General features: G+C 43.4%; 1 protein-coding gene across 1 annotated transcript; it reads right to left on the bottom strand.

Moving 5' to 3' along the window:
* Positions 1–268: 268 nt before the first annotated feature.
* On the bottom strand, positions 269–23,229 carry Itm2b (integral membrane protein 2B). The gene is made up of 6 exons (XM_032917341.1): positions 22,933–23,229; positions 6,120–6,248; positions 4,587–4,793; positions 4,026–4,136; positions 2,590–2,740; positions 269–1,150 (listed from the first exon to the last, which is right to left on the bottom strand). The coding sequence occupies exons 1-6, from the start codon at positions 23,047–23,049 to the stop codon at positions 1,065–1,067; spliced, it is 801 nt and encodes a 266-aa protein (XP_032773232.1). The 5' UTR covers positions 23,050–23,229; the 3' UTR covers positions 269–1,064.
* Between the last annotated feature and the right edge of the window lie 3,067 nt (positions 23,230–26,296).

Genomic DNA, 26,296 nt, shown 5'->3' with positions numbered 1-26,296 from the left:
ATGAAGACCCAGTCTCTAAGTCTGAAATAACCACAACACTCCCATCTCTGACTTGCCAGGTGCTGTGGTGCATGTCGGTCTCCTACTACTAGAGGCGATGTCTGGAGATCACTATCTCATCAGCACAGTGAGATCGTGTCTGAGAACAAAACACACCGGACTGAGAACAACCGCTTAGATCCGCACTTGACAAGACGCACTTCCTATCAGGCAGTGTCAGTCAAGCTCTCCCTTGGTGTCACTGGAACAGCATCCACAAGGAATCTGATTTAGTAATTAATGGCTTGTTTTATTTTTTTAAAAAGCTGATTTTTATAACTGCATGTAGAGAACTAGACTTTATAAAATAGTTTCATTCTTTATGCACGTGGATTACCTTAAAATATGGAGAACCAAATCATTTCTTTGGTTTTTATCTCGTGGGAAAAACGACGCACAGTCTCATCACATGGCTTTGTGATATTTATATTCCATTGCACAGATATGGGCTGTACAAATCAGTAACATGAGTTGTTTCTTAAATTCCAAACAGTTGTCTAAAATCTTATTACAGCAGAGGCCTAGGATATTAAAACATCAAGGCTGAAATCCTCTAAAGTAGTTAACGCAACAATGAGAAGGTGACCGCAAATGCTAACAGGCTAGGCAGCAGGGCTATCGGCATCTACAGGCAAGTCACCGCGGTCCTCTTAGCGATGCAAAGGACTATTCTTTAGGTACCCTTCCCTCATGGAAGTGCAGAAGTAACACAAAAGTCCAGATTAGTGATGTCTAGACAGTTATATTCTTCCTAGTATGTAAACTCTATGGAAAAGCAAATCTTATCTAGGAACCCATACATCTGCTAACTCAAATACCAAAAACACCACACTTAGAAAAAAGGAAGGTTTTGTTTTCTTTTTTTAAGATAATGGTTTTTAATTGAATTATTGAGATGAAGAGACAGTGAAGCCCTGTTTGCTACTTACATGAAAAGAAGATTTTAAAAACAATCACTGCACAAAATACAAAGGGGCAGGGTATACTGTGGCATTGAATTTCTCCTCACTTTTTTTCTTGACGTCTCAAGAACAAATTAAAGTTTCCACAGCAAATTTGTTCTCAAAATGCCGAATGGTGAAACAGTTACTGGCTTCACGCTTCTGAATACCTGTTTGGAAAGAAAAAGAGTTTTGTTTTTAGTTGTTTAGTAACAAATACATTAACCCTCTCAGTTAACTCTTTAGACATAAAGAAGCATGTCACTACTCTATATCCACCCCATAATTTCCACATTTTAAATTTGTTCTCCACTGGGCCTTTTTATATATCCTAGCAACGGGGAACAAATGGCTTACAGATGTGCTGCCTAGTCTTGTGTCAACTTGACACACAAGCTGGAATCATCTGTAAGGAAGGAAGGAACCTTAATTCAAAGGCCTTCCTTCATAAGACTCAGCTGTAGGGCATCTTAATCAGTGATCTGTGTGGGAGGGCCCAGTCTATTGTAGGTGGGACTGCCTCTGGGCGGGTGGTCCTGGGTTCTATAAGAAAGCAGGCTGAGGAAGCCATGAGGACAGTAAGCAGTGGCCCTTCATGGTCCCTGCACCTGCTCCTGCCTCCAGGTTCCTGCTTTGTTTGAGTTCCTATCCTGACACAGATATATGAGCTCAAAGCTTGGGAACATTCTAGTTCTGTATGGTGGCATCACATGCCCACATGTGCTCAAAGCTTGGGAACATTCTAGTTCTGAATGGTGGCATCACATGCCCGCATGTGCTCAAAGCTTGGGAACATTCTAGTTCTGTATGGTGGCATCACATGCCCACATGTGCTCAAAGCTTGGGAACATTCTAGTTCTGAATGGTGGCATCACATGCCCACATGTGCTCAAAGCTTGGGAACATTCTAGTTCTGAATGGTGGCATCACATGCCCACATGTGCTCAAAGCTTGGGAACATTCTAGTTCTGTATGGTGGTGTCACATGCCCACATGTGCTTGCAGAACTGCATACCAGGAGAGACAAACTCCATTCTATCCAACTGGTTTTAGAAAATTATAAGCCCAAGAGTAACTTAAATGTCAGAAATCAAGGGTAGGTTTCACATGACTCATCGGCCTGAGGTGAGAACAATGTCATTACGAGTACTGGAAAGGAGCAGGAGAGCACGTCTCCTGGGTGACGCAATCCCACAGGAGCAGGCTGCAGCGTGGCAGATGGCACTGGACGCTGTGGACCAGCACACACACTTTGCTTTGCATTCATAATGGGCACACGCTGCTACTCTCACTGTTCAGGGGGAGACAAGACTTAGCGACAGCAGCACTACTGGACTCCTTCCTAAGTCTCCTGGCTATGACCAGCCTCAGCATGGTCCGCAGGGTGAATGGACCTATGAGAACTGAGATCCCTGAAAGTCTGAGCTTTTCTACGTGAAAGGGAAGGGCAGACATCTCAAGCAATGGCATTCCATGCTGACTGATCGTTTCTATCTGAAAAGGGTGGCTTGGGATGGCGATGATTCTAAATCCCGGAAACACTAACCAAGTGATACAGCCTCCCTTTAATTTCTCACCAAGCCTCAGAGCGATTATCTGACTCCCTTACCTCTGATGGTTTCCCTGCGCTGCAGTTTGTAGGTCTCCTTGTCGTGACACAGTCGGTAAATGAAGAAGCCCAGGTGGTCCACATTTTCGATGCGGTCGGTGATCACCATGTGCTCGTGGATGAGGTATGACTGAGGCAAGTAGGTCCCGGCCTGCGGGTGAAAAATGTGACATGGGCTTTCCAAATGTGCACTGAGCAAATCAAAGGCAGACAAAATTCTTAGGTGACAGTTTTAAAACAGGGTTTATGGATATTCAACTGTTTTTATAAATACAGTCTTGGTTTTTGAATTGCAATCTTGCTTTGTTGCTCAAGCTGGCCTTGAATTCCCAAACTTGGCTGGCTGTTCTGCCTCAGCCTCCCAGGGAGGACTATAAGGCATGGATCGCTGTGCCCAGCGATACATACAGCTTTGCTTCAAGATAGCCATGCCCAACTCAGAGGCATCAGAAGAAGCCAGTTAACAGTTGTTTTCTGGTGCTTTAGGAAAGATCTGGATGGCATAAAAACTTTCATATTTAAAATTTTTCTATTTTATTTATTATTTACTATGTATGTGAGTAGTATGTGTATGTAGTGTGTGTGCATGTATAGTGTCTGTGTGTAGTGTGTGTGCATATGTAACATGTGTACAGTGTATGTGCATGTATAGTGTCTGTGTGTGTGCGCGCATATGTAACATGTGTATAGTGTATGTGCATGTGTAGTATCTGTGTGTAGTGTGTGTGCATATGTAACATGTGTATAGTGTATGTGCATGTGTAGTGTCTGGTGTTTAGTGTGTGTGCATATGTAACATGTGTATAGTGTATGTGCATGTGTAGTGTCTGGTGTTTAGTGTGTGTGCATATGTAACATGTGTACAGTGTATGTGCATGTATAGTGTCTGTGTGTGTGCGCATATGTAACATGTGTATAGTGTATGTGCATGTGTAGTATCTGTGTGTAGTGTGTGTGTGTGTGCATATGTAACATGTGTATAGGGTATGTGCATGTATAGTGTCTGTGTGTAGTGTGTGTGCATATGTAACATGTGTATAGTGTATGTGCATGTGTAGTGTCTGTGTGTGTAGTGTGTCCATGTGTACAGTATGTGTAGGCCTGAGCATGGATGTCAGAGGACAACTTTCTGGACTTGGTTCTCTCCTTCCACTGTGGGTTTTCTGGACTGAGCACACAATGTCAGCTTGCATGGCAAGCACTTTTACTGCTGAAACATCTCTCCAGCCCAATTTTGAATGTTTTTTAAAAATGTTATTTATAAAATTTAAAGCATTACAAATAAAAAGAAATAACATACAAGGTTCAGCACTTTTTTTTTTTTTTTTTTGTAAATCCCTTGGCTACATACACTGCAGAAGGGTGAGCTCCATGAATGTTAACTTTTCAAGACACAGTACCAACACTATTAATCAGAAATAGCAAACACTTGATACCTTGATGTTAATAAGAAGCTCCAACAGGTTTCTGGGTGGCATAACAATGGAGGTGTTCAGAGGAATCACGTAGCACTTGTCCAGGTTGAGGTCCAAATAAGCAGTGAGTTTCTGGAAAGAAGGACATGTCTCGGATAGGTCAGTGGACCTGAGATACACAGCAACTAGGTGTCTAAGAATTTTACCTGCAAGGTGGGCTGGCTTTAGAACTTATAAATCACTTGAATTTCAACAAATCAAGAACTTGGTGGGATCAGCAGGCAAGCCTCAGGCAGCGAGGTGTGAGAAGGCTGGGCCTCACAGGGAGAGAGGAACCTGCATCTATTTTTGTTTATCTCATTTGAGACAATACTTGACTACATAGACCAGGCTGGCCTCAAACTTGTGATCCTCCAGTCTCAGCCTCCCCAGTGAGCTGCACGCTTGGAGTTTCCAACTCTCCTCCCTCCTCTCTCTTAAGTAAAAGCTAAGCCCTAAACTGAAGAATTTAGCAACTACTGAGATAAAAGTGTAAAACCTGGAGAACCTGTGTTCTTTTCACAACCCTGGACATCAGCTAACCTTGTTAAAGTCATGCACAATGTTGGCAGGATCGCTGTCCGCAAACTCTGGTACAGGCACACTGATGAATTCAACTGCGTCTTCCTCAAAGATCTTAATGTTCTCTTCAATTGTCTGGTATCGAGCAGCTGGGGCATCTGCAGAAGGCTCACTCAAGATGACGTCATCTTTGATGTACTTTAGTCCACAGTAGTACACATCATCTGGCTAGAGTTGAAAACACTGTTTTTCAGCAATCCCGCAGGAGACAGGTTTTTAAATGTAAGTCTTACTTAAACTGCCACCCCCACCTAAATAGTACTTTGCTTACAAACTCTGACTTTTCAGATGACAAGTCAGACAGTTTAATTACAGGGCTAGCACACTCTTTATCAGGTTCTGAAGCTGTTTCTTTAAAAAAGGCTTTCGAGAAGGAGGAAAGCAGCTGATTTCCTCTTTACTCGTTGTGGTAGATAAGAACAAAATATGAAATTTATCTAGTGTTAAGACAATCTGAAGAAACGTGTGTTCTGGCTGCACGTATGACTGTGTCAGATCACCTGGAACTGGAGTTACAGTTGTGAGCTGCCATGTGGGTGCTGGGAATCAGACCCGAGTCCTTTGAAAGAACAGCCAGCTCTTAACCGCTGAGCCATTTCTCCAGCCCACAAATTATTTTTCTGTATCTTATGCTTCTTATAAAAGAAAACACTGCATTTAGAGAGATGTAGACAGGAGTGGTAGTGGCTCACACTGAGCACTTGAGGCAAGGCAGCGGGGCCTCTCAAAGCCCACTCTCATTCTATTAGCTCAGAAATGTTTCTCAGTATGCATTTATCTTGCCTAGAACTAAAAGCAAGCATGGAGGTCACATAAACTCTGGACTTCAAAATTAGTTTTAAAATCTCATTTTGAAGCATTTTTCTCTACTTGGGAACATTCAATCATAAAGGTGGGTTGGGGGGGTGGTATCTTAAATTATAATTACGTGGAATCGGTGTCTTAGCGCACTGAGAACACTATAAACACCGAGCCTCGGGCAGCCTTCAGAGTGACATCGCCATCTCTGCAAGCCACCCAACTCCTAGAGACAGCAACAACAAGGGCTGTCGGGTAGCCTGAACCGGCTGTCCAGGGACGGGTCTGTCAGCACTGCAGCTTGTATCATCATACAAGTGGCAATTCATGACATCTCTTTACTATTAACTATGGTGGAAAATGAACGTCCCCTTTAAAAAGCCATCCATGTCCAAACACTGACATTTGCCATCGACAGAAAGTGCAAGCTTAGAGCATGATGGGGGCATTCTAATTCACAGGGAAAAGGAAAGAAAGATCAGGCCACAAGGGACATCATAATTCCTGCAGAGCTGGCAAGACTGCTCAGTGGGTAAAGGTACTAGCTACTAAAGCTAACACTCTGAATCCAACCTCCAGGAACCATGCAGTAACAGGAGAAAACTGGCTCCCCAAACTATCCTCTGGCCATGTCCCCTCCCCTATGAGTAAGTAAATAAATGTAGTAAAAAAATTCAAATACATTCTCCTACTTACCTGAAGTGCAAAATACTTGTAGAGGTACGCTCCTCCCAGGATGACGCCAGCGAGCATGAAGGCCAGTCCAAAGCACATGCACCAACACCACGCTCTTCTCTGGCCAACTGGGACCACGTCATCCGGGTCCTAGAATGTGAACAGAACAGCCACTTAGTAAGCAGGATAATAGAAGGCTTGGGGTTATTAATGAAGATGAAAACCAAAGTCTCTGATCAAAACTAACCATGGAATGAGGAACGGGGCACCGAGACTCACCCCATGCCTCCTCAGCCAGGGGTGGACACTGGGTCCCAGAGAGACGTCTAGGCATAAGTCCTCTCCCCCTCCCACCCCCTCTCAATATTCCATCCACTAACAGTGTCTTGAACACTAATAAAAAACCACAATTTTTATTTTCCGTACACAACTTTTGGCACCACATTCTAACATCTGAAATTCAGAAAAGGGAACACCACGGCCTTGTCCCACAGTTTTGAAAGGCTGTTTTACACATCCAGGATATTTCCAAATTGCATCACTTATAAAATGGTTTAATCTTTACAAATAGTTTATCTATTTCATTCCAGATATAAAACCATTCCTTAACAATCTAGGGGGAAAACTAATACAAGACTAACAAAAGATAGGACACTAAAATTCTTTGAACAAACAGAATCTAAAAATCAGGACAAAGGTAGGTCTCTACAATTAATTCCGTAATTCCACCCTATCCGAATCTTGGTGTGATAATGGCTTTCATTTTATTTTTAAGAACTAAAACTGAAACCCAGTATGGACTGTGGACGTTACAGGACACAAGTCATCGGACAGAAAGGCTGATGAGTGATGAGGGAAATCAGGGTGAGACAGTGCATCAGCCCAGGGAGCAGCTATGGCTAAGGGATGAGTCACTTAGGAATGGCAGCTACAGTTCTACATTTTCCTTTCTAAGATAAGAGATCATATCTGAGTCCTGATGGGCAACGTCCAATTCCAAGTATTGTAGCCAACGAGAACAACGTTAGAGACGCATCCCATTGATTTTTAGGCAGAGATTCTCACACCACGTAGCTTAGGCTGACCTCCAACTCGTAGTAATCTTCCTGCCTCTGCCTCCCACCTGCTACGATTACTGGCATATGCCACTGCGTTCACAGGGTTGGAAGCTTTATTGTAAACACACAATCATGCAGAATAATAAATAGTATTCGACGTGAGGTTCAGACCGAATGATGCGGCAAGGACTGCGTTTGAGGTAGCTCTCATCGGTCATGGTATGTGGATGTTTAGATCAGTGAGTCTCCTAAAATGTAATGTGGAATGGGAGTGAATGGGGAAGAACTCATCAGATGTCCTGTGAGTGAGAAGTTCTAGGAATCCCATGTGTGGAAAGCGCTTACAGACCTAAACAATAATGCACACGCAGGTCTGCTTAAGCTTGCCTGACAAAAACATCACAGGAGACAGAAAGTGTCCTAGCATAACTGCTCTCAGAGTGGGGACGAGGCTGGGGGATGGGATGACAGATGCAAACAGTTGCTCTCTGCATTTGGTACCAGCTGTTCAGACAGCCGAGTGTGCCTTACCCAGCCCTACCTGCCAGGCTCCCTCCTGTGAGCAGATCAGCGAGGGGCTACGGACCATGGGTAGACGCTGAGAAAGAATATGCAGCCTCGCTGTTAAGTGGACAGTGAGTTCTCAGGCTTTCTGACTTCTGATTTATCATCAGAAGCAACAAACAATGATTTTGAGAATGAATTACACAGGTCTAATGTGTATAAACCATTGCCCTGGGCGCCAGGAATACAGACTCTGCTGAGGAAAAGAAGAGGCTGGACCGCTGCGGAGAATAACTATACAAAAAGAGCCAAGCAGGTTGTGCAGACCTATAATCACAGCACTTGGGGTGAAGTGGGGGGACTGTGGTCAGTGACTACCGTGAATAGGGGTCAGCCTAGACTACACGGGAAGCTCTGGGCCAGCCTTACCTTTCATGTAAAGCCCCTTTCCTATCTAACGAAACACAAACAACGTAAATGTGGGCTCTGACAGGAAAGACCCAGAAGAGTGAGAGACAAGATGGGAGAGAAGACGGTGGCGTGGAAGGACGCAGGACAAACACACACTGCCAGGCAGAGGACAGTATTCCAGGGAATGATATAAAAGGTGAAGACTGAACAAAACCGTGAAGGCAGAACGCAGCACGTTGCCAGGGAGACATGGCACGGCATCGTATTTGGTATGGTGGGAGGGAGCCTAGGGATAGAACTAGAGCAGGCCACAGAGGGCTTTGGTATGGCGCTGAATTCTTAAGTTATTTTAAAAAGTCATTTTCTGGGCCAACAGAACTATTAAAGAACTTAGCTTTAGAACACTTATTCAAAGGGCAGCCAGTTACTCCACACCTGAAACATGGCTCGGAAAGAAAGGAATAAATTACAGACCCGAGTCGACAAACCACTGGAGCCTCCTAAAGCTGCCGTCTTCAAGGTCTGACCTCTTTCCTTCACATTGCTATTAGTCACTAGCTTTCTTGCATTAGAAGTTCATGTAGGGATCTTATCTCTTGCTACTAGGCTAGACAGTTCCTGTTTATTCGTGTTCGTTCTGCATTCCTAGAAACTCTAACCCACACTTGGGGCTTGGTTAGCACGCAGACACTTGACGACCAAATGAAGAAAAAGACTTGGCTGTTTACATTTTCATGATTCACAAAAGTTGTATTGGCAGCCAGGAAGGTAAGGGAGGGGGCAACATAATCATCTTGGATGTGTGACAAGCTGGCTGTCCGGCGAAGGCAGGGAGGGACTGCACTTAACCCGGCATCTGTTAAGGCCAGTTCCATGGAACTTGCTGGGCAAGGTCCTTTAAGAAGGTCAAATGTGAACAAATCATGCTTCTTACCAGCAGCAGTTTACGAACACACACAGGTCTGACAGATATGATGGCCCCATTACGAGCTGAGTCACAGCAAAGCACATGCACTCAAGATAAAGGTTGTTAATCGAGCCCCTGCGGTGGCTGAGGCAGGAACTGCCACAAATTCAAGGCCAACCTAGACTGAGGTGTGTTCCAGGTCAGCCAGGACGACCATGTCAAAAATTAAAAATAATAATTTAAAAAAAAGCGTTAAGAACGTAGAGCTCTAGAGCAAACCTTGTACCTGCTGGTTTACTAAAGCACACAGCACAGCCTTTCCAGTCAGGTGGACAAAATGCTCACTAAAGTTAAGTCTCTTTCTACTCGATGCAGAGCTTGACATCCCAGCCAGTAAACAGCTGTCAAAAGGCACAGGGTGCGAAAAAGAAAACTGTAGAAAACCTAACAAAGTCAAACTATTCTACTACAGATCAACTATTAAATCTCACCTGCCCTTGGACTGGATAGCCTAAGCCCATAGTCTCACACCTGGGCAGCAGAAGCAAAAGAACTACCAAGGTTGGCCAGAGAGCCTCGCGGCTCCTGCCAGGGAGCCCAGGCTGTTCCCAGCACGCACGTCAGGTAGCTCAGAACCCTCAGTTCCTGGGGATCTAACAACTCTCTGGACCTTAGGATCCATATGTGGCACACGTGCCTCCTCAGGCACATACACATCCGTATAAATTCAATAAATATTTAAAAATATGAAATAAGTTCAAAGCGACCCCTCCTACATAAAGTGTTTTTAAAGAATGCCTAGGTTACTTGAGAACCTGCTTCAAAACAGCAAAAAGAAAAAGAGAAAAGGAATAATTATTCAGTGTCATTATTCAAATTTGTTCCAAACTAAAACCAACCCAAATATCTATTAACTGATAAGCAGATTCCCATCTATCACATCCATATTATGAAACATCAGTGGTCCTGTATTTCGTGTGTGCTCCTCCTAGTGCTTAAATAAACTTAATAAACTCTAGGTTGGCGTTAAAAACAGAAAGGTATGTGACTTCCCTTGGCCTGATTTAACCGAGGGCACACAGTTGCCTCCTCCCCTGCACTGTGCTGTAACTGCTGCGCCTTAATGGTGCTCAGAACTCCCGCAGGCCCCACACAATTATCATCTTAATCTTCCTCAAAGTCAAGATTTTAGCCCAGTTTATTAAAAGCACGCCCTGGCCTACTCCCGTCCTCAATAGATAAAGAAGTGGCTTTCAGGGTCTGGCTGGTGGTCCAAAGCAGGAAGGGTGCAGTTAGCAGGCAGCCTAGACAGTTTAAGACAAAAATAAAAAATAAAAATAAAAACAGAATGCTGGGGACTCAGTGTGCGGAGTAAGTACTTCGAGGACACACGACGATGACTGACTCCGGTTCAGTCTGAAACACAGACGTGGTGCAGCGGAATATCTTTCTCAGGTACGACATGTTCTGGTAACTTACCAGACAGTAAGACAAGACTACTTAACTGTACCTTAAGCAAAATGAAGTCTAACTGCATCTTACTTCCATTAGTTATAAATTAGATCACCTCAGTCAGTTCCCTAAGAGGCTTCAATAAATGGGCTTCAGTCATTAAGGTAGCTCAAGTAAGACCTAAGGTTTAAAACATTTATTATTCAAAGCCACAAATCCTTCGCATCCTCTGCTGCTTCTATTAAGCCTTATTTACATGATAAATTATATAATAAATGGAGCACAAGGAGCTTCTTAAGAGGTGTCTTCTAAAGTCTGTCAAATGTAGTGATTTGAGTCTCACAGCAAACGCAACAGTGGTGTCTTAGAAGCCACGTCACTAAAGAGAAAATTACGTCAAGTACAAAAACTACAGGTCCAGGGCTGTGCCAGCGTAGAGTGCTTGGCCAGCAGAGGTGAAGCCCCAGGCTATGGTCTTCAGCACCACCTACAGAAAACCAGCTACAGCTGCACCCCTGTGCGCTTAGCCCTGAGGATGGAGAACCAGGGGAGCAGAGTTCAGGGTCATCCTCAGCTACACAGTGGGTTAAAGGCTGGAGCACAGCAGACCCTGAATGAATGAATGAACGAATGAATGAGTGAATGAGTTCTTAACAGAGACAGTTTGGGGATGGGGAAAACATGGTATAAAAAATACTAGGTATAAAAATAAGAACAAAGGAAAAAATAAAAAATATAGTTAATTCAAAATAGCATGCACTAGTGAACCATCAGAAATAGATTACTTGGAAACATATATTTTTAATTATGTTGGACTAATATAGGTAAATATTGACGGGTTATGAAACAATCCAAAGGCTGTCCCTTGGAGAAGATTCTGGGGATAGTCCTCCCTTGGAGTCCTGCCAAGGTCTTGCAAAGTCTTTCCTCACTTTTCTGTGATTAATCTATGTTTGCTCTGCTTAAAAGGAAAAAAAAAATTGGCATTTCCTTGTATGCAAAGGAAAACAAAAGAAATTATTTTCAAGCCAGGAAATAGAGGTGGGTTAAATGGCTCTGCACTGGAGAGCTTGGCTGTTGTGCTCAGGGGTCCCCTGCAACTTCTCTCGCTTACTCCACACTGCACTGCCCCGAGAGTTCTACAGCCCCCCAAAGGGTTTGCTTTTCCTTTACAGGTTGTCATCACAAGACTCTTCATGGTCAGTCCCCTGGGCACTGTCTCCAGTAAGCAGTACATTGTAAGGTATTTACTGTATACATTTTTAACTCCTACGCTCACAAAACTTTTACTGAGTACAGTAACTCTTTTTCCCAGACTAATCTAAACTATTTTCTAAGATAAAGAGTAAAAGTAGCCTTAAATATGAAAAAAGGGAATTTGAAGTACACTATTTTTCTCTCTTGGTATTAGGTACTTAAGATTATGGTCTGAGCACCAGGCCTACAGAGTTCTGGGTCTTAGTTGAAGGAGAGATGCTCTGCTCACCTGGCTTCAACAATAAGCTACTTTTCTCAGTACAGGAACATAAACAAACAAACAGGTCTCATGATCTTCCCACCATCAAAGCATTAAGTTCTCAGGTGGGTGGAACCGAACCTTGGACAGTCTGTTCAGGACAGCAAACATGTCTGCCTTCTTTCTTCTTCATCCTGACCAGTATATAAAGTTTGCTTCCCAATTTCCTTTATAAACAGGACTGTTATTGTCTCAATGACTAACAAGGCCCACGTAGGGATATTACCTTTGACACATAAACAGGAAGCAGGTTCCCAGAACTGGGCATGCACTGAGAGGAGCAGAAAGCTGCTCTCGGCATTAAGTGCCACAGTTCACAGTGGCCTCGCCAAGTTAATTAGTACTGAGCTGAAATTAGGAAGTACAAGTAGCATGTTGAATCGGGAGTTATCGAATTAGTCTATATTTAGAACAGGGGCGATGAAAGAAAGGAGCTCTGAGTGGCAATGCTGATGCCAACGACACTGCCCTGCCCTCCCATTTTCTTCGTTAACAGATTCTACACTATATATATAAGCAGCAACACAGGAAGAAAATAGCAATCTAAGCTACCGCGTAACATTTTGAGAAATCTGCAAAATCTGAACCAAACTGCTAGCATCTTCCAAAAGGAACGCATGCCTAGGTTAAATAATCAGGTCAGAATTAAAAGAAAAAAAAAACTGAGTGCGGCTATAAAATAAATGCATTTAGTGATGGAGCCTATCAGTCAATTTTGTATCATTAGGGAAAGGCAGAGTATATGATGCAAAGTAAAATACTATGAAATATTAATTTATGAGTAACTTAAAAATCGATTCCTTTTCTGCAGTTTAAGATCTCCTTCTTTGAGATGACCACCATTTTCTGAATGCTCATGCACTCTATGCTTTCTAGAGCTTTACCAAGGACCGCTTATGAAGCACAGGTTGGTGGAGGTTCCAGTTCCTGATGCTGTTATAAAGCAAGGAGACATGGCTGGCAAGTGCTTTGTAAGCAGTATTACATACAAGTTTTACCTGCTGTTAACAGGTCCACTCTCTACAAGGAACAAAACATCTGGCAAAAGCAGGGTTTGCCCTCCCACCGGAATCCGATGGTTACTCCTAACAACTGTCTCCCTAAAACCTGAGAGTTTTCGAACTCTTTAGGAGCCAACACTGACTGATTCGCTCCTTTTTCTCCCATGCTTCTGGCTCCTGATGGAGAGATAGAATCTTCTTGTGAAAGCAGAGTTGACATTTTTAAAGATGCTGTCGGATTCATAGGATGTTTCATCAAATTATATGGAATAGTGTTTATGAAAAAGTACTGAAATCATATACTCGAGGCAAACCTGTAATGGAGAATATCAGGTTACCAACATGCATATTTTAAGGTAAAGCTTGAAAAGCCAAGGTATAAACAAACACTTAAGCACCTGTAATTATTAGTACCCAGGGAGCAGAGGCAGAAGGATTGCTTCGAGTTCAGGGCCAGCCTGGTCTACACAGCAATCTAGTCAAGTCAAACCAGGGCCACACTGCAAGACACTGACAAAACAGAAAAGAAAGAAAAAGAAAAATTAAAAGTAGTCACTGAAAAGCAAACCTCAGAGCACAAAGGCCCAAAGCAAAATCCCAAACTGGTAGTGAGCAGTGTCCAGCAGACACTCAGACGGTGGCGGTCTTGGCTCTTTGGAGAGGAGATTAGAGGATGGTGGCGCATTTTTCTAGGTCATCTTGTCAGGTCTTAAATTAGTGCCAATAATCCAGACAGTTTCCATTATTATCCATTATTAATTATCATTAGGCCTATAGTTAGTGCAAAGGGAATATTCTAATTAAACTTTCAAAAGCTACAGTGAAGGTGGAGTTGAAAGTCCAAATATTGATTTTCAGCTAATGTTTATCTTCTGAAAACTCCATGAGGGAACGGTGAAGGCAAAGCAAATGAAGCTGCGACCCCATGGAACAGACACCATCGACAGCAGAGTCTGTCAACAAAGTCTCACAGAGGGGAGAACCTCACAGCATGGGGAGAAAAGCCCCAAACTTCTGCAGACGGAGAACAAAATGGAGCAAGAAGACAGTGCAGGAAGAACTAGATTCCAGAACAGCAGCAGAGCAGGAGCAGAGGCACGGCACCCAGGAGCTGCCGCTGAGGTGGAACCTGACACCGACGGGATGGAAGGATTGGCTGGCGATGTGCACGCCTGCACTCCCAGTGCTCAGGAAGTGGAGACAGGATAGCAGTGTGAATGGAGGGCAACCCTGGCTACGTCATTCTAGGCCAGCCTCAGCTACAGACACTGCCTTGAAAAGAAGAGGGAGGGAGGGAAAGAAGGAAAAATGGAGGTGGGACCAGCGCACTCAGATATTTGAGACTTTACAAATCGCTAATCACAGACTTTTTTTCTAAAGCAGATGAAATGCACAAAAGCAAACACGACCCAGAAGGACTAACTGATTCTCTGGTGAGCCTGAAGATACAGAAAGGAAAATGGACTCCTGTCAGAAGACGAACAACCAAAAATTACACAGAAAATTAAGTCACATTCCCTTCTCCCTTCAGCTCCAAGAAACGGTGATCAAATCTAGACAAAAGAAAGAGGTTTTCTACAAGAAAGTACAGTGCAAGTATATACATTACTCTGTGTAAACAGCCTTTGTCAAGTGCAGTAAAGGCAGTGGCTATCAATTCAGCAAAAAGTTACTATGCATACAATGAGGACAGATTGTGTGTATAGTGAAAAAGCACACGTGTCCATTATAACTATACCTGTCTTTCCTAAGGACACTACCAAGAAGTAGAGGTAAAACAGCACAAGAATTAAAAATAAACTTTTCAAGACAACATGAAGCAGCAGTCTAAGCAAGTATTTCTGGAAGTTGTCACCCAAGTGTGGTGCAGAGGTCCCTGTCAGGGACCCACAGTCCTATTACTTCCCTAACAGGGCTAGGACGCTGTTCTCACTGTCATTCTCTGTCGGGGCAGCGCAGTCTCCACAAGCTGAACTCATGACATCTTAACCAACAGCATGGCCGTGCAGACTCCAGCTGACTTCTGTCAAACTGTTCATTAAACACTGCACGACTCTGGGAGCCTTACTTTTAAACTGTCCTAGTTGTCTGGAAATGTTCGTGACTCACAGAACAGCTGCTTGTGTTAGGAGTGTAAGTAGTCTGCCTTCTTTCTAATACAGTAAATATCTTTTTGTATGAAATCTGCAGAATGCAAAAGTTCCTTGGATTTATGAACAATTTTTTTAACTTTTACTTAAGATGCTGTGGGCCCAAAGCCCTGATTCAGAGAAATGTGGAGCTCAGATCACGTGAAGCCGAGCGGTGTTCACGCACACAGATGGCAGCTCACTCTGCTCAGCAAAGCCACAGAGCAGAGCGGCCGAGTGGCCACGCTGTAATAAGAGACTCGGAGTGAACATAATTGCTTCTGATTAATTTAAGGGCCCTGACATTGGAATATGTCTCTAGGGAGAGAAGAGACACTTGCACTAGAATCATGACTGTCTCTAAGGAGAAAGGGCATATTGTAAAGGAAAATAAATAATTTCCCAGTTGGTGGCAAAATTCTTTCCACATTGACTGGGATGTTAGTTCAGGTACTTACGTGTAAAATGATCTGTCACTCAGGAGCATACATTTTTCTGTGTATAACTGCACCACAGCCTCTAAGAGTGTGTTCTACTAAGATATTACAGACTATTTACATCTTAAAACTAAATTAATTCTAATGGGACCTAATGTGTAGTGGAGAAACACACGTTTTAAAATCCTGGCGTTTTTATGTCGAAGGACTCCAGAAGAACAAAAGTGTCAATACTGATCTACAACTGATGTGAGGTGGGGCATACAGAGCAGTATCACAGACAATAGTCCAAAGCAGGAATAAGTGGCAGGGGTGAGGGGCGTGGCTTCTGAGGCCTCTATTCACTGTGCTGCTGATGGAAACAGATGTGGAGACCAGAGGTGGTATGGTCAACTTGAGAGGTCAAGGCAAGGTTCAAGTTTCTGTCACTAACTGTATTGATGTGCAAACTGTTATCACTTCCCCTTAACTGAGGGCACTGGATAAAGAGGAAGACTACCACTTTTTTACTCTTTCTCCTAATCATTAGAAAATGGAGCTATCATTCCTGGTTCCTGTGCTATGGAAAACCAAGCGTGACGTCACACCTGAACGCAGGAGTCAGACTTTGCCAGCTTGCTTTCCACACGGAAGGAGATTATAAAGTGGTGGTTCACATCAAGCCATTAGTGTTTCAAGCTAATTACTATATGAACTTAGGGAAAAATCCTGATTTGCCTTTAAAACTGCTGTATTACAGGGTATCACATGGAGTAGCTCAGTGGTAGAGTGTGGGCTTACTGTGTGGGCTCTGTGACCAAGAAATAATATTACCTGCACCACGGTACAAAGAGTGGACCTGATTTCTTTTAAATGAAAAATCAAAGAGAGTCTAACTTGATTAAATGTGCAAAAACTCCAGCTTCATCGATTCACATACCTGGGCATAAGAGGAGTAGTTTGCCAGGCTGTTTAACCTGGCTCGCCCTCTGCTGACTAAAACCGATGGGACTGGGTCCTTTATATACCAGCCAAAAAGCAAAAACAAATACTAAATGAGTAAGAGAGGCCTAAGCAGACTGTCCCTCGAAGTTGCCGTCCCTCTTCCAACAGGGATCTCCAGATGCTACAGCGATCTCAGCGATTTCAGTAACAATGAGAGCTGCCTCTCCGGCTAGGCATGGTGGCACACGTGTTCATCCTAGGACTTAGAGACCCCAGGCAGGAGGATTGCCAAGGGTTTGAGGCCATCTGGTCTACATAGTAAATTTCAAGCTAGCCTGGGTTACAAAGCAAGTCTCTGTCTCAGAAAACAAAGGGAGAGGGTGAAAGAGAAAAGGAAATTAAACTGGCTATTTGCTTTTTACAGTAACTAATTTTAACCAGGTACAATGGCTCAAAAGCTTGAAGTCGAAGGCAGGAGACTGTGGTGAGCTCCGGGCCAGTGGAGTTACACAGTCCCAGGTCAGCCTAGGTTACAGGGTGAGACCCTGTCTCAAAAACATTTAAATTAAGTATTGCAGTCATATTTAAGAAAAAAATTAAGATGTACACTTTATACTCACTATGAAAAACAAGCTTAATTTCTAAAAACAATCTGACACTAAGAGTTCAAGACTCAGAAACAGGAGTGATAACATGTATCTGCAGTCTTCACACTCATGGACTGCTGAGTTCTGAGGCCAGCTTGGTCTATACAGCAGCTCTAGAGCAGCCAGGGCCATAGTATGACCTTGTCTCAGAAATAAACAAACAAACATATCCCAAGAAACTTAAAATTTTAAATATTAAAAATCTAACAAAGCTTGTTCCTTAAGATACAGAGTCCAACTACTTTACTGAATACACATTGTATAAACAAAACTGTTTGTGCAACTATTTCAAATTTTAAAAGAAGTAAATTTCCAGCTAGGAACACCTGCTCACACCTGTGATATCAGCACTTTCCAGTCTGAGGCAGGAGGATAACTACAGTCCTACACTAGCCTGGGCAATAAAGTCCAAACAAACAAACAAACAAACAAACAAACAAACAAATCAATCAATCCCTATCTCAAAAAGTGAAAGAGGTTCTGATGCCGTGCACGGCGCCAGCTTCTTGACCAAATTTGGTACTTAAGATTGCGAGTATTAATAAACCAAGCTATAAATGTTATTTCAATATTAACCTGCCTTTAGTCATATTCATATTAGCACCAAGTCATGAATCACTTCAGGAAAACCTGTCAGCATTAGACAATAAAACAGTTAAGTCCAAAGTTAGGAGATTCATTCTCGCACTAATCATTTTTTCATTTCTATAATTCAATTTAAATTTTCCTGTTTGGGAATAAAAATTATATTATCAATCCAATTTGTCCTAAAATGGGACGACTACTGAAACACTTCATAGCTTCCCCGCCCCCTTCAACTCAATGTAAAGACTAAAATTCAGCAATTCTTAAAAATGTTTTTTTTCCCATTCAACTAGTAGCATAAGCTTAAAGTTTGTGAGAATGTAGATCCTAAATACAGAAGAAAGTGAAAAACCACCATTAAGGGGAGAGGACTCTTCTAAAAAAAAAAAAATCTTTTTTTTGTAATTGTTAAAGTTAACATGGCAAGTATGGGACTAGTTTTGGAAAGTTTTCGAATGATGTCCTTAGGGTCACTTCTGCAGTGCAGTCCTAAACCTTGAACTCAGCTCCCTATCATGCAAAAGGCTGGCTGTGAAGCTCCTGGTAGAATAGGTGCCTGGGGTACCTAGCTTTACACACAGACTGAGCTGACCACAAGTACAGCCCAGTGTTCCTTCCTCTAAGATAGTCAGGAGTGTGAAATCCCTTATCTTAACAGGTAGCAGCTATGGCCTGAATCCTTTGGTGGGAAAGTCCTTAACTCCTCCTCCAGTCTCCAAGCTCTAATTACATGACATATTTAGGGCTGGAGAAATAGCTCAGGGCAAGGTGTAAAACCCTCTTCAAGTGTGCACAAGGCCTAGGTTCAATTCCCAGGACCACAAAAGTGGAACTCTTGCTAGTTAAAAGAGAGCACCTTTACTTTGACCCATTTCTTTGTCCAGATGTTCTTTACTAACACGATATCATACAAAAGAGATCTAAGAGGCTTTAGTCAAAACATGAATTCAGAAAGAATCTCATTCCCGAGAAAGAATGGAGCTTTTGAAGTCACTTCAGATATTTGGGTTATGGTTTGATGACACTGAAATGTCTCAGATGACTGTTTCAAACATTCTTCTCTGGGCACTGACATACAGGTCATGCTTTTGCAACATATAATAAACACTTGGTAAGTTGATTACTGAATGCATTAAATATACCTATATCATAGCTGAGTTTTAGTGTTTCTGATTTAAAACTATATATAGCTATTCACATAAGACTCTTGGGTGGTGGAGTTGAATTTCTTAAGTTCTTAGAGGTTTATGAGTATGCCAAGGACAATATTTGGCCTTGGCCAGCTGGGGACTATCATCCTGGCAGCTAACTTGTCCTCCAACCAATGACAATGACAATATGCAATGTTACCCACCCTCAGAAAACCGAGTGTCTCATAAGAGATACACAGAAGCACCTATCTGTCTCCCAGAATAAAACCCTCACTTGAGACATCCACATCCTCAGAGAGGTCAAGATCTAATGAATGTGGAAGTTTTACTGGCTCGAGCCAGGCATAGTGGCACACGCTTATCCCAGCTCTAAGAGGCAGAAGGCAAGAGGATCACTTCACTTTCCAGGCCAGCCTGGTCCACACTGAATTCTCGGACAGCCAAGTCTATTCTATAATAAACGTTTATAGTCAGTGTCTACAAACATAAATCATGTTAATAGGTAATGAGCTACACACGGATTAAAAAGAGCCAAGCTCCCAGGCCCCCCGTAGAGACCAACATGTCTCACTGAATGACTAGTCATGCATTTTATGTCCTTCCTCTACCCCCTAAAGCCACAAAAACACCAGGAAACACCATTACAGACTGAAACCCAGATTATCAAACCGATGAGTCCTGTCCACGAAAATAGCGAAAAGGCAGAAAGCATAACCCAGCCATTTTGTGACCATCCAGAATGTGTTTGTCACCCATGCTGCCTGTCTCCACTGCTCTGCGGTGTCTCACCAACAGCTCGCACGGCTGTCTAAGGAACAGGCAGAAGGAAGAGCGTCAGGAGCCGGTACTGCAGCACCGGCTGTGGCTTATTCCCTGCTCCTCCGTGAGGTAAGCAGAGCTGATTACATAATCCTCCCCTCCACTTGATTCCTTCTTCTTGGCCACTGACTCCTTGTAGGGCTCAAGGGAGGAATATAACAAATTAAACATGGAAAGGAAGAGAGGAAATTGTCTTGGTGAGGAGAAGAGGACTTGTCTCTCCCCCAACCCCAATTAAAACAATTGAATTGTTAGCAGGGTGTGGTGGTATGTGAGTATAATATTAGCACTCAGGAAGTGAAGACCAGAGGATCTGGAGTTCAAGGTCATCAGCAGCTCCGTGGCAAGTTCAAGTCCAGCCTGGGCTATGAGAGGCCTTGTCTCCAAACCCCAAACAACGATTTTAATTATTGTAAAACTGTAATTTATAGAATCCATGCATCTTCATACAATTTTAAAACTGAAAGAGTCCTTGCAGACCATCTGGTTTGATCCTTGAATCTTCCCCCCCTCCCTCCCCCACAAAAAAGAATTTAAGCTAAAAAAAAAAAAAAAGTCAAGCAGTTACATTAGACATACTTGGGGCTCTGATGCAGTAACAGTATTTTCTTTCTATCTGCAAATATACTTTCCCAAGGTTCAAAGCTCTGAACACAAAAATCAAGGGCTGCTGCCTGTCCCATAGTATATCCTTATCACTTCAAACTGACCTTTGTCACACAGATACTGATACTATGGTTCTTTGCTGTGTCTGTCCCTCTAAATGCTGTGTGTCAATCGGGATGGGTCTGAGAAGACATCAAGACTGTTGACGGAAAAATGTGGAAGAAAAAAGTAATGCAAGCTAGCTGGAACAATGTGATCCAAGTGACAGCTGCTGGGACGCAGAGCTAACGCAGACCAGTCTGAATCTGTCAGGGGAGCAGCGGAACTGCTTTCAGAAGGTTCTCACGCAGGGCAGGGGACAGTAGAACACAGCAGTGTAAACGTACGAGTGTGTATGTTACATAAGCCACTGACAAGACAGAGCAGAAATCTTACAGTAATCCTCAAGCACATTCTGTAAAAACTGGTCCATGGCTACTGTGTAAAAGTGTTAAAATGCTTTCTTTCTAAGTTTTCAACCAGCTTGGTCCTGGGGACCAAAGGAAATGCCCCAGGCAAAACACATTAAGGTTAATTCTGTTCCCAGCCCAGGCGGTCAGACAAGGTGGTTACCACACAGTACAGCCCAAAGGAGCACCAGAACATTATGTAATCACTCCGCAACCCTGGGATGAGATCAGTTCCCTCACTCAGTAAGCAGGCTTTTCCTTTATTCTTCCTACTCCCATTGTAGAGATATTGTTCCCCACTGAGAAGAGACTTCCAGCTTAGAGCTGGAAAAAGAATTAGTTTGAGGGTTTTTGTTTTGCTTTTTATTTTTATTTATTTTTTTGGTATTAATCAATTTGGCTGTGACTTCAGTGTGGCTATAGAACATAAGCCCTCACTTCTTTTCCTTTGGATAGAGAAATCAGATAAATTAAGAAATAAAAGCAAAGTATACAGTTATAAACAGTTACTTTGAAATAAAAATTATTGTGAGCACATGAGAAATCCTAAGAGCTTGAAAGTAAGACCACTACTTCATAAATGGCAAGACTGATTCAAAGCTTCTTGGCAAAGTGAATTCTGATGTTTGTCTAAGAGTTTCAAACCTTTACAACAGTGGAATAAAAAAAAAACAACAGAGAAATGACATCATTGATACTTTCTTGGAGTGGGAGGAGTTATAGTTTTAGAATGCAAAGATCATGTACCTAATAAACACCATAGAGAATGTATATTTGAAGCTGGTCATAGTTACGCACACCTGTAATCCCAGTACTTGGGAAGAAAATGAAGGCAGGTCAGAGTTCAAGGCCTATCTGAGCTTGATGGGACTCAGCAGTCTCCACAGACAAGAATGCCGACATGGAGTTATGACTGGGTACCTGACTACAGGTCTACTCTAGATTAAAATGTGCATCTGACAAAGAGATCCGAGCGATAATTCGCTACGACAATTTTCACCTGTGAATGCTAAATACTTTTTCAGGATCACCAGTGTTTGTACTAGGTTCAGGAAAACAATACTAAAACCAGAACCTTTAATTCTTTTAGGAGATCAGTTCACTCTTCTTATCTCAAGGGAAAACAGTCATTTAAAAATCAACCTGATGTTTGCTTTTAGCTGGAACATTTCCAGAAAACATGTACAAACAGCCCAGATTGCTATTATATTCTCAAAAAATTTATAAAGCAATAGTGGCCTGTTTCTTAACAGTAATTTTCAGTAGATCATTAAAAAAATTAAAAAAAAAAAAAGCTAAAACACCCCTTACTACTTGTACCACGGACACAAACGACTGATTTTAAGTCAAAACTAAAATTACCCAAGTGACAATAGGTATTAAGAAGTGTTCGTGAAAAAATGAAGCAGCACCCTCTGTTAATATCTATAGGTATCAAATGTCAGCAGCCTAAAGACGAGGCAGAAGGAAAACTTAGGAAACAATTTTATTTATATTTAAAAGAATATTACTGTAAGTCACTTTTAAAAACTGAATCCAGTAACAGCTTCACTCAGTGTTAACGGGGAATGTGGTAAAATGAGGGTGAATTTCGTGGGAATGGGAGCAAATTCCTACGTTCAGGTTCCAGTTTCACTTAATCCAGAAGTCCCCACAAAGAAGCTGGTAACATTTAAAAGTCAACTGTTAGGTTACAAGGGAACAGCCACAATAGCAATTACTTTCACCTGGAATATCTGTTACAATAATAAAATCACCAGCCAGAAACTACTCCCAGTATACTGTTGTCTTCTTTCTCCAGACCCCAAGGTGTTCACCTGCCAACACCGAAGGCCTTTTGTAGGCAAGGGAGTTTGTAAAAGAAAGGGGCTTTTAAAAAAATTAAGATGCTTACAGTTGCTGGACTTAGTCCAAGTGCTGTTCAGCCTAGAAACGAAAGTAGGAAACAACAGAGGTTTAGGCTTGTTATGATGTCAGCCATTTTAGGCACAGTATTTATACTGGAAGAAAAGTGCCAAACTCGGTAGTGGCAGTGCCTGTCGCTGCAGGTTCCCAGGCGACCGAGCCAAGTGCAAAGCCGCGGGAGCTCGTACACCTGTGCAACTGTCCCCTCGGGGGTCGCCAGGGCCAGGACCCCGCCCCGCCCGCTGCACACACACACCACAGTACCCGGGAGCGGAGGACCGTCCGGACACCCGTCCCCGCCGCGGGGACCCCGCCCACGACCCGAGCCAGGACCTTGCAATCCACCGCCACGGCATCCGGAGGGGCGATGAGCGCCTCCTCGCTGCTCTTGGGCTCGTCCTTCTTGGCCTCCTTCTGGGCCAGCGCCGAGTTGAACGTCACCTTCACCATGGTGCGGCCTGGGGCGCCCTAGGCGGCGGCGGCGGCGAAGGCTGGGGTCGCGGGTGGCAGGATCCCGGCTGCGGGTGCAGCCTCGTCGGCCGAGCTCAGAGCACGACTCTGCAGCAGAGGAGCGAACTGCGCGACAGCAGCAGCGGCTCGGTGCAGCGCGGTTTCCGGCCTCGCAGCTGGGGCGCGGGCGCGGGGCGGGGCCCGGAGGGGCGTGTTCTGTGGGAGGGGCCATGCGCGGGGCGGGGCCTGGCTCCACGCCAGACCCTCTCTAATTCCCCCCACCCCGCTCACACTCAGTGGGAATCCAGCCAGGCTTTGTGGAGGGCGCGCCTGGCTGAGCTGGGACTTGTTGCCCCTCTGGGCTGCCTGGATTTTCCGGTTTTGAGTTTGCTTCCAACTAGTTCTCCTCTGGGGCCCAGTGTTGCAGGTTGATAAGAAAATGGGGTGAACTCTGTCGGTTGGCTACACAGGATAAGTTAACTTCTGATAGCTCCAAATTCTCTTTAATTGGGAGCCCAAAGGCCGTGGAATCTTTGTGTGAGAAAACAAACAAACATACCCAAAAGCTCTGTTTAATCATTTATTAGCAAGCGACTCAATAGAGCATTGGAATTTTTGAAGCGTTGTGTCCTGGTGATCGGACTTATCTCCCACAGACCTCACCCTAAGGTGTTGCCTGGTTGACTAAGCTGGTCTTTTCTTCCTCCTTCAGAGGTCAGTGCCTGCCTGGCCTAGTCTCAATCCAATGACCAGGAACCCTCTTCATCCATTTGTATCCCTAAAATCCTACACTGGTAAAACAGAATGTACCAGCCGAGTTCATTTGTAAAAACAAGCCAAAAAAAACATATGTGCCCTAGACCAATCTGTGATTTGTGACAATGTACTTAGGACAAGTTCTTATTTTTCTTCAAATTAAAAAATGCTCCTTTTTTGAAGAGGTTTTGCTCCTGACTGACAGAAGACACTGGCCCACACACTCTTACTGGGCTTACAGCCATGTCCGAAGATGGCCATGTCCTTTGGTCAAATGATGGATCCTGTAGTCTTCTCCACATCTTCTCCTTGTTCACCTACAGTAGTGTCTATTGGCCAGAAGATTCCTGCTGTGTCAGCTCTGGCTTAGGCCAACCTTGAAGAAGTTGAGCCCCTGGGTTTTGAGGGTTTTTGAGCCCCTGGCTCTGTTGAAGGAGGGAACCATTTTAAATTCTCCATGGAATTCTGGATCACAAATCCCTGAGAAATCGTTCTTGAGAATAACCTAGGCTGAGAAAGAAATCCAGTCTAGACCTTCAGTTTTCTTTAGTATTTTGAGATTCTAATCAAAATTAAGCCTGGGAAGAGGTGTGTTCCAGTTCCGACCATTTTTGTAGTAACCGTCTGTATGACCTGCCGAGGCTTATTTAGATTCCTTCAACCGGAGTCACTTGTCCATACAGCAATCCTGCGGTGTTCACCAGCCAACCGGCTTTTGATGAATGGTATGTATCTGGGCACGATGTTGAATACCTTTAGTTCCAGCACTTTAAAAGCAGAGGCAGGCAGATCTCTGTGAGTTTGAGGCCAACCTGGTCTACATATCGACTTGGAGGTCAACCAAGGGTGCATAGTAAGACCCTGTCTCAAAGCAAAACAACAAAAATTTTTTAAATGGAGATTTCCCAAAATGTTATAATTGAAGACCACAGGATTCTGGAAGCGAAACCTGTAAGATAAAATGAAGAGTTGCTTGGAATATCTTAATCTTTGTTTCTTTTTTATTTTTAAAGTTTTTGTATGCCTATGGATTTTTTTTGCCTACCTGTGTTGTGTACCTGTGCCTAAGGAAGTCAGAAAAATGAGTCAAATCCTCCAGAACTCGAATTACAAATGGTTGGGAGCTGTCACGTGGTTGCTGAGAACCAAACCTAGGTCTTCTGGAAGAACAACAAACGCTTTTAACCACTGAGCTGTCTCTCCAGTCCCATATCTCTATTTTTGATTTTGGAATTTAGTAGGACTCCATCCCATGAGAGAGAAGGTGAGGGGGTGGATGGTTTATAAGTAGGTGGGGGGAGTAAGCTGAAGAAAGCAAATACGAGAAACAAAAATCAGATTGTCGTTTTAGAATCACATTGGAAGCTAAGGCAAGGAAGCAGAACAGTGGAACCGTAGCTCCCTGGTTAATACTAGGCCACACAGTGTCAGATAAACGACTACTGACAATAGAGTCGTTGGCTGAGTCGGTCAGTCCTGAAAGAGGTAATAACTATTACAAAGGAGTTTTATTAGGCAGCAAATAGTACAGTGTATTCAAAACAAAACAAAACAAAAATAGGCTCTTACAGGAAAGAAAACTTCCCCTTAAAACCTCGAGAGACACTTCCTCAATGGTGAGAGTGAAAAATAGGAGAAGGTTGAGCTGCTTTGAGAGGGATGGCAGGGAGCTTAGAGGAGCCTCTGAGGAGGCTTTTAAGACATCCCAGAGCAAAGGAAATATCAGACTCTAATAAGTTTGAGCGGGGTCTGGTGAGAAGTTTCACACTCTGTGATTTAGCTCAACATAATACACAACAAAGATCATGGAGGATTGGGGTACAGGTGAAGACCACAATGATGAGGGTGGGGTGGGAGTGGGGTAGGTGGAGGATCCCCTGCTAGGTGTGAGAGCTTTTTAATGCAAGGCCAGGTCTGATCTCTTTAGGCTGTGGGAGCTTGCCTTATAGGAGTAACTTCTGTCTTTTTAAGGGTTAAAGAGGGAGAGTTCATTAACGTGCCAGTTAGAACAAAACTGTTGGAGATGTTGAGACTGTTGTATCATCAGCCCTAATTTCTGAAGGACAAATATTTTCCATAATGACAATGAACCTCCCTGTAAATTGACTCCATTTTGATTTTTTGAACCTTTTGCAGGAGCTTACTCTAAAACAAGGTCTTCATACAACTTTTAAAGAGAGATATCTGTGAATGGCATTGGTGTGGTGGTCAGAGGATAATTTACAGGAATTAGTTCTCTCTTTCTACCATGTAGAATCTAGGATTGGACACCGGGCTTTGTGCTAAGATGCCCCTGAGCCATCCCAATGCTGGTTAGTTATGCCCGTCAGCTTGATACAACCTAGAATCAGCTGGGACATTATCCAGATCAGGTTTATCTGTAGGGGATTGTCTTACTCATTAATTGATTTGAATGGACCCAGCCTATTGTGGGCGGCACCATTCCCTAGGCAGTTTCCTGTAGAGCAATGAAGAAGACTAGGTGAGCAGA

This window comes from Rattus rattus, chromosome 12 (genome assembly GCF_011064425.1).
Source record: "Rattus rattus isolate New Zealand chromosome 12, Rrattus_CSIRO_v1, whole genome shotgun sequence".
Taxonomy (NCBI): domain Eukaryota; kingdom Metazoa; phylum Chordata; class Mammalia; order Rodentia; family Muridae; genus Rattus; species Rattus rattus.
Note: the sequence above shows the minus strand (reverse complement) of the source record. Positions and strands in the feature narration are given on the sequence as shown.

Bases quoted from the DNA above. Each gene is read 5' to 3' on its own strand.
- Itm2b (XM_032917341.1), bottom strand. From the start codon at position 23,049: ATGGTGAAGGTGACGTTCAACTCGGCGCTGGCCCAGAAGGAGGCCAAG. The intron at 4,794-6,119 runs GTAAGTAGGAGA...TTTCAACTCTAG, and splicing joins ACAAGTATTTTGCACTTCAG to CCAGATGATGTGTACTACTG. The intron at 4,137-4,586 runs GTTAGCTGATGT...CCTTCTTTCCAG, and splicing joins TTGTGCATGACTTTAACAAG to AAACTCACTGCTTATTTGGA.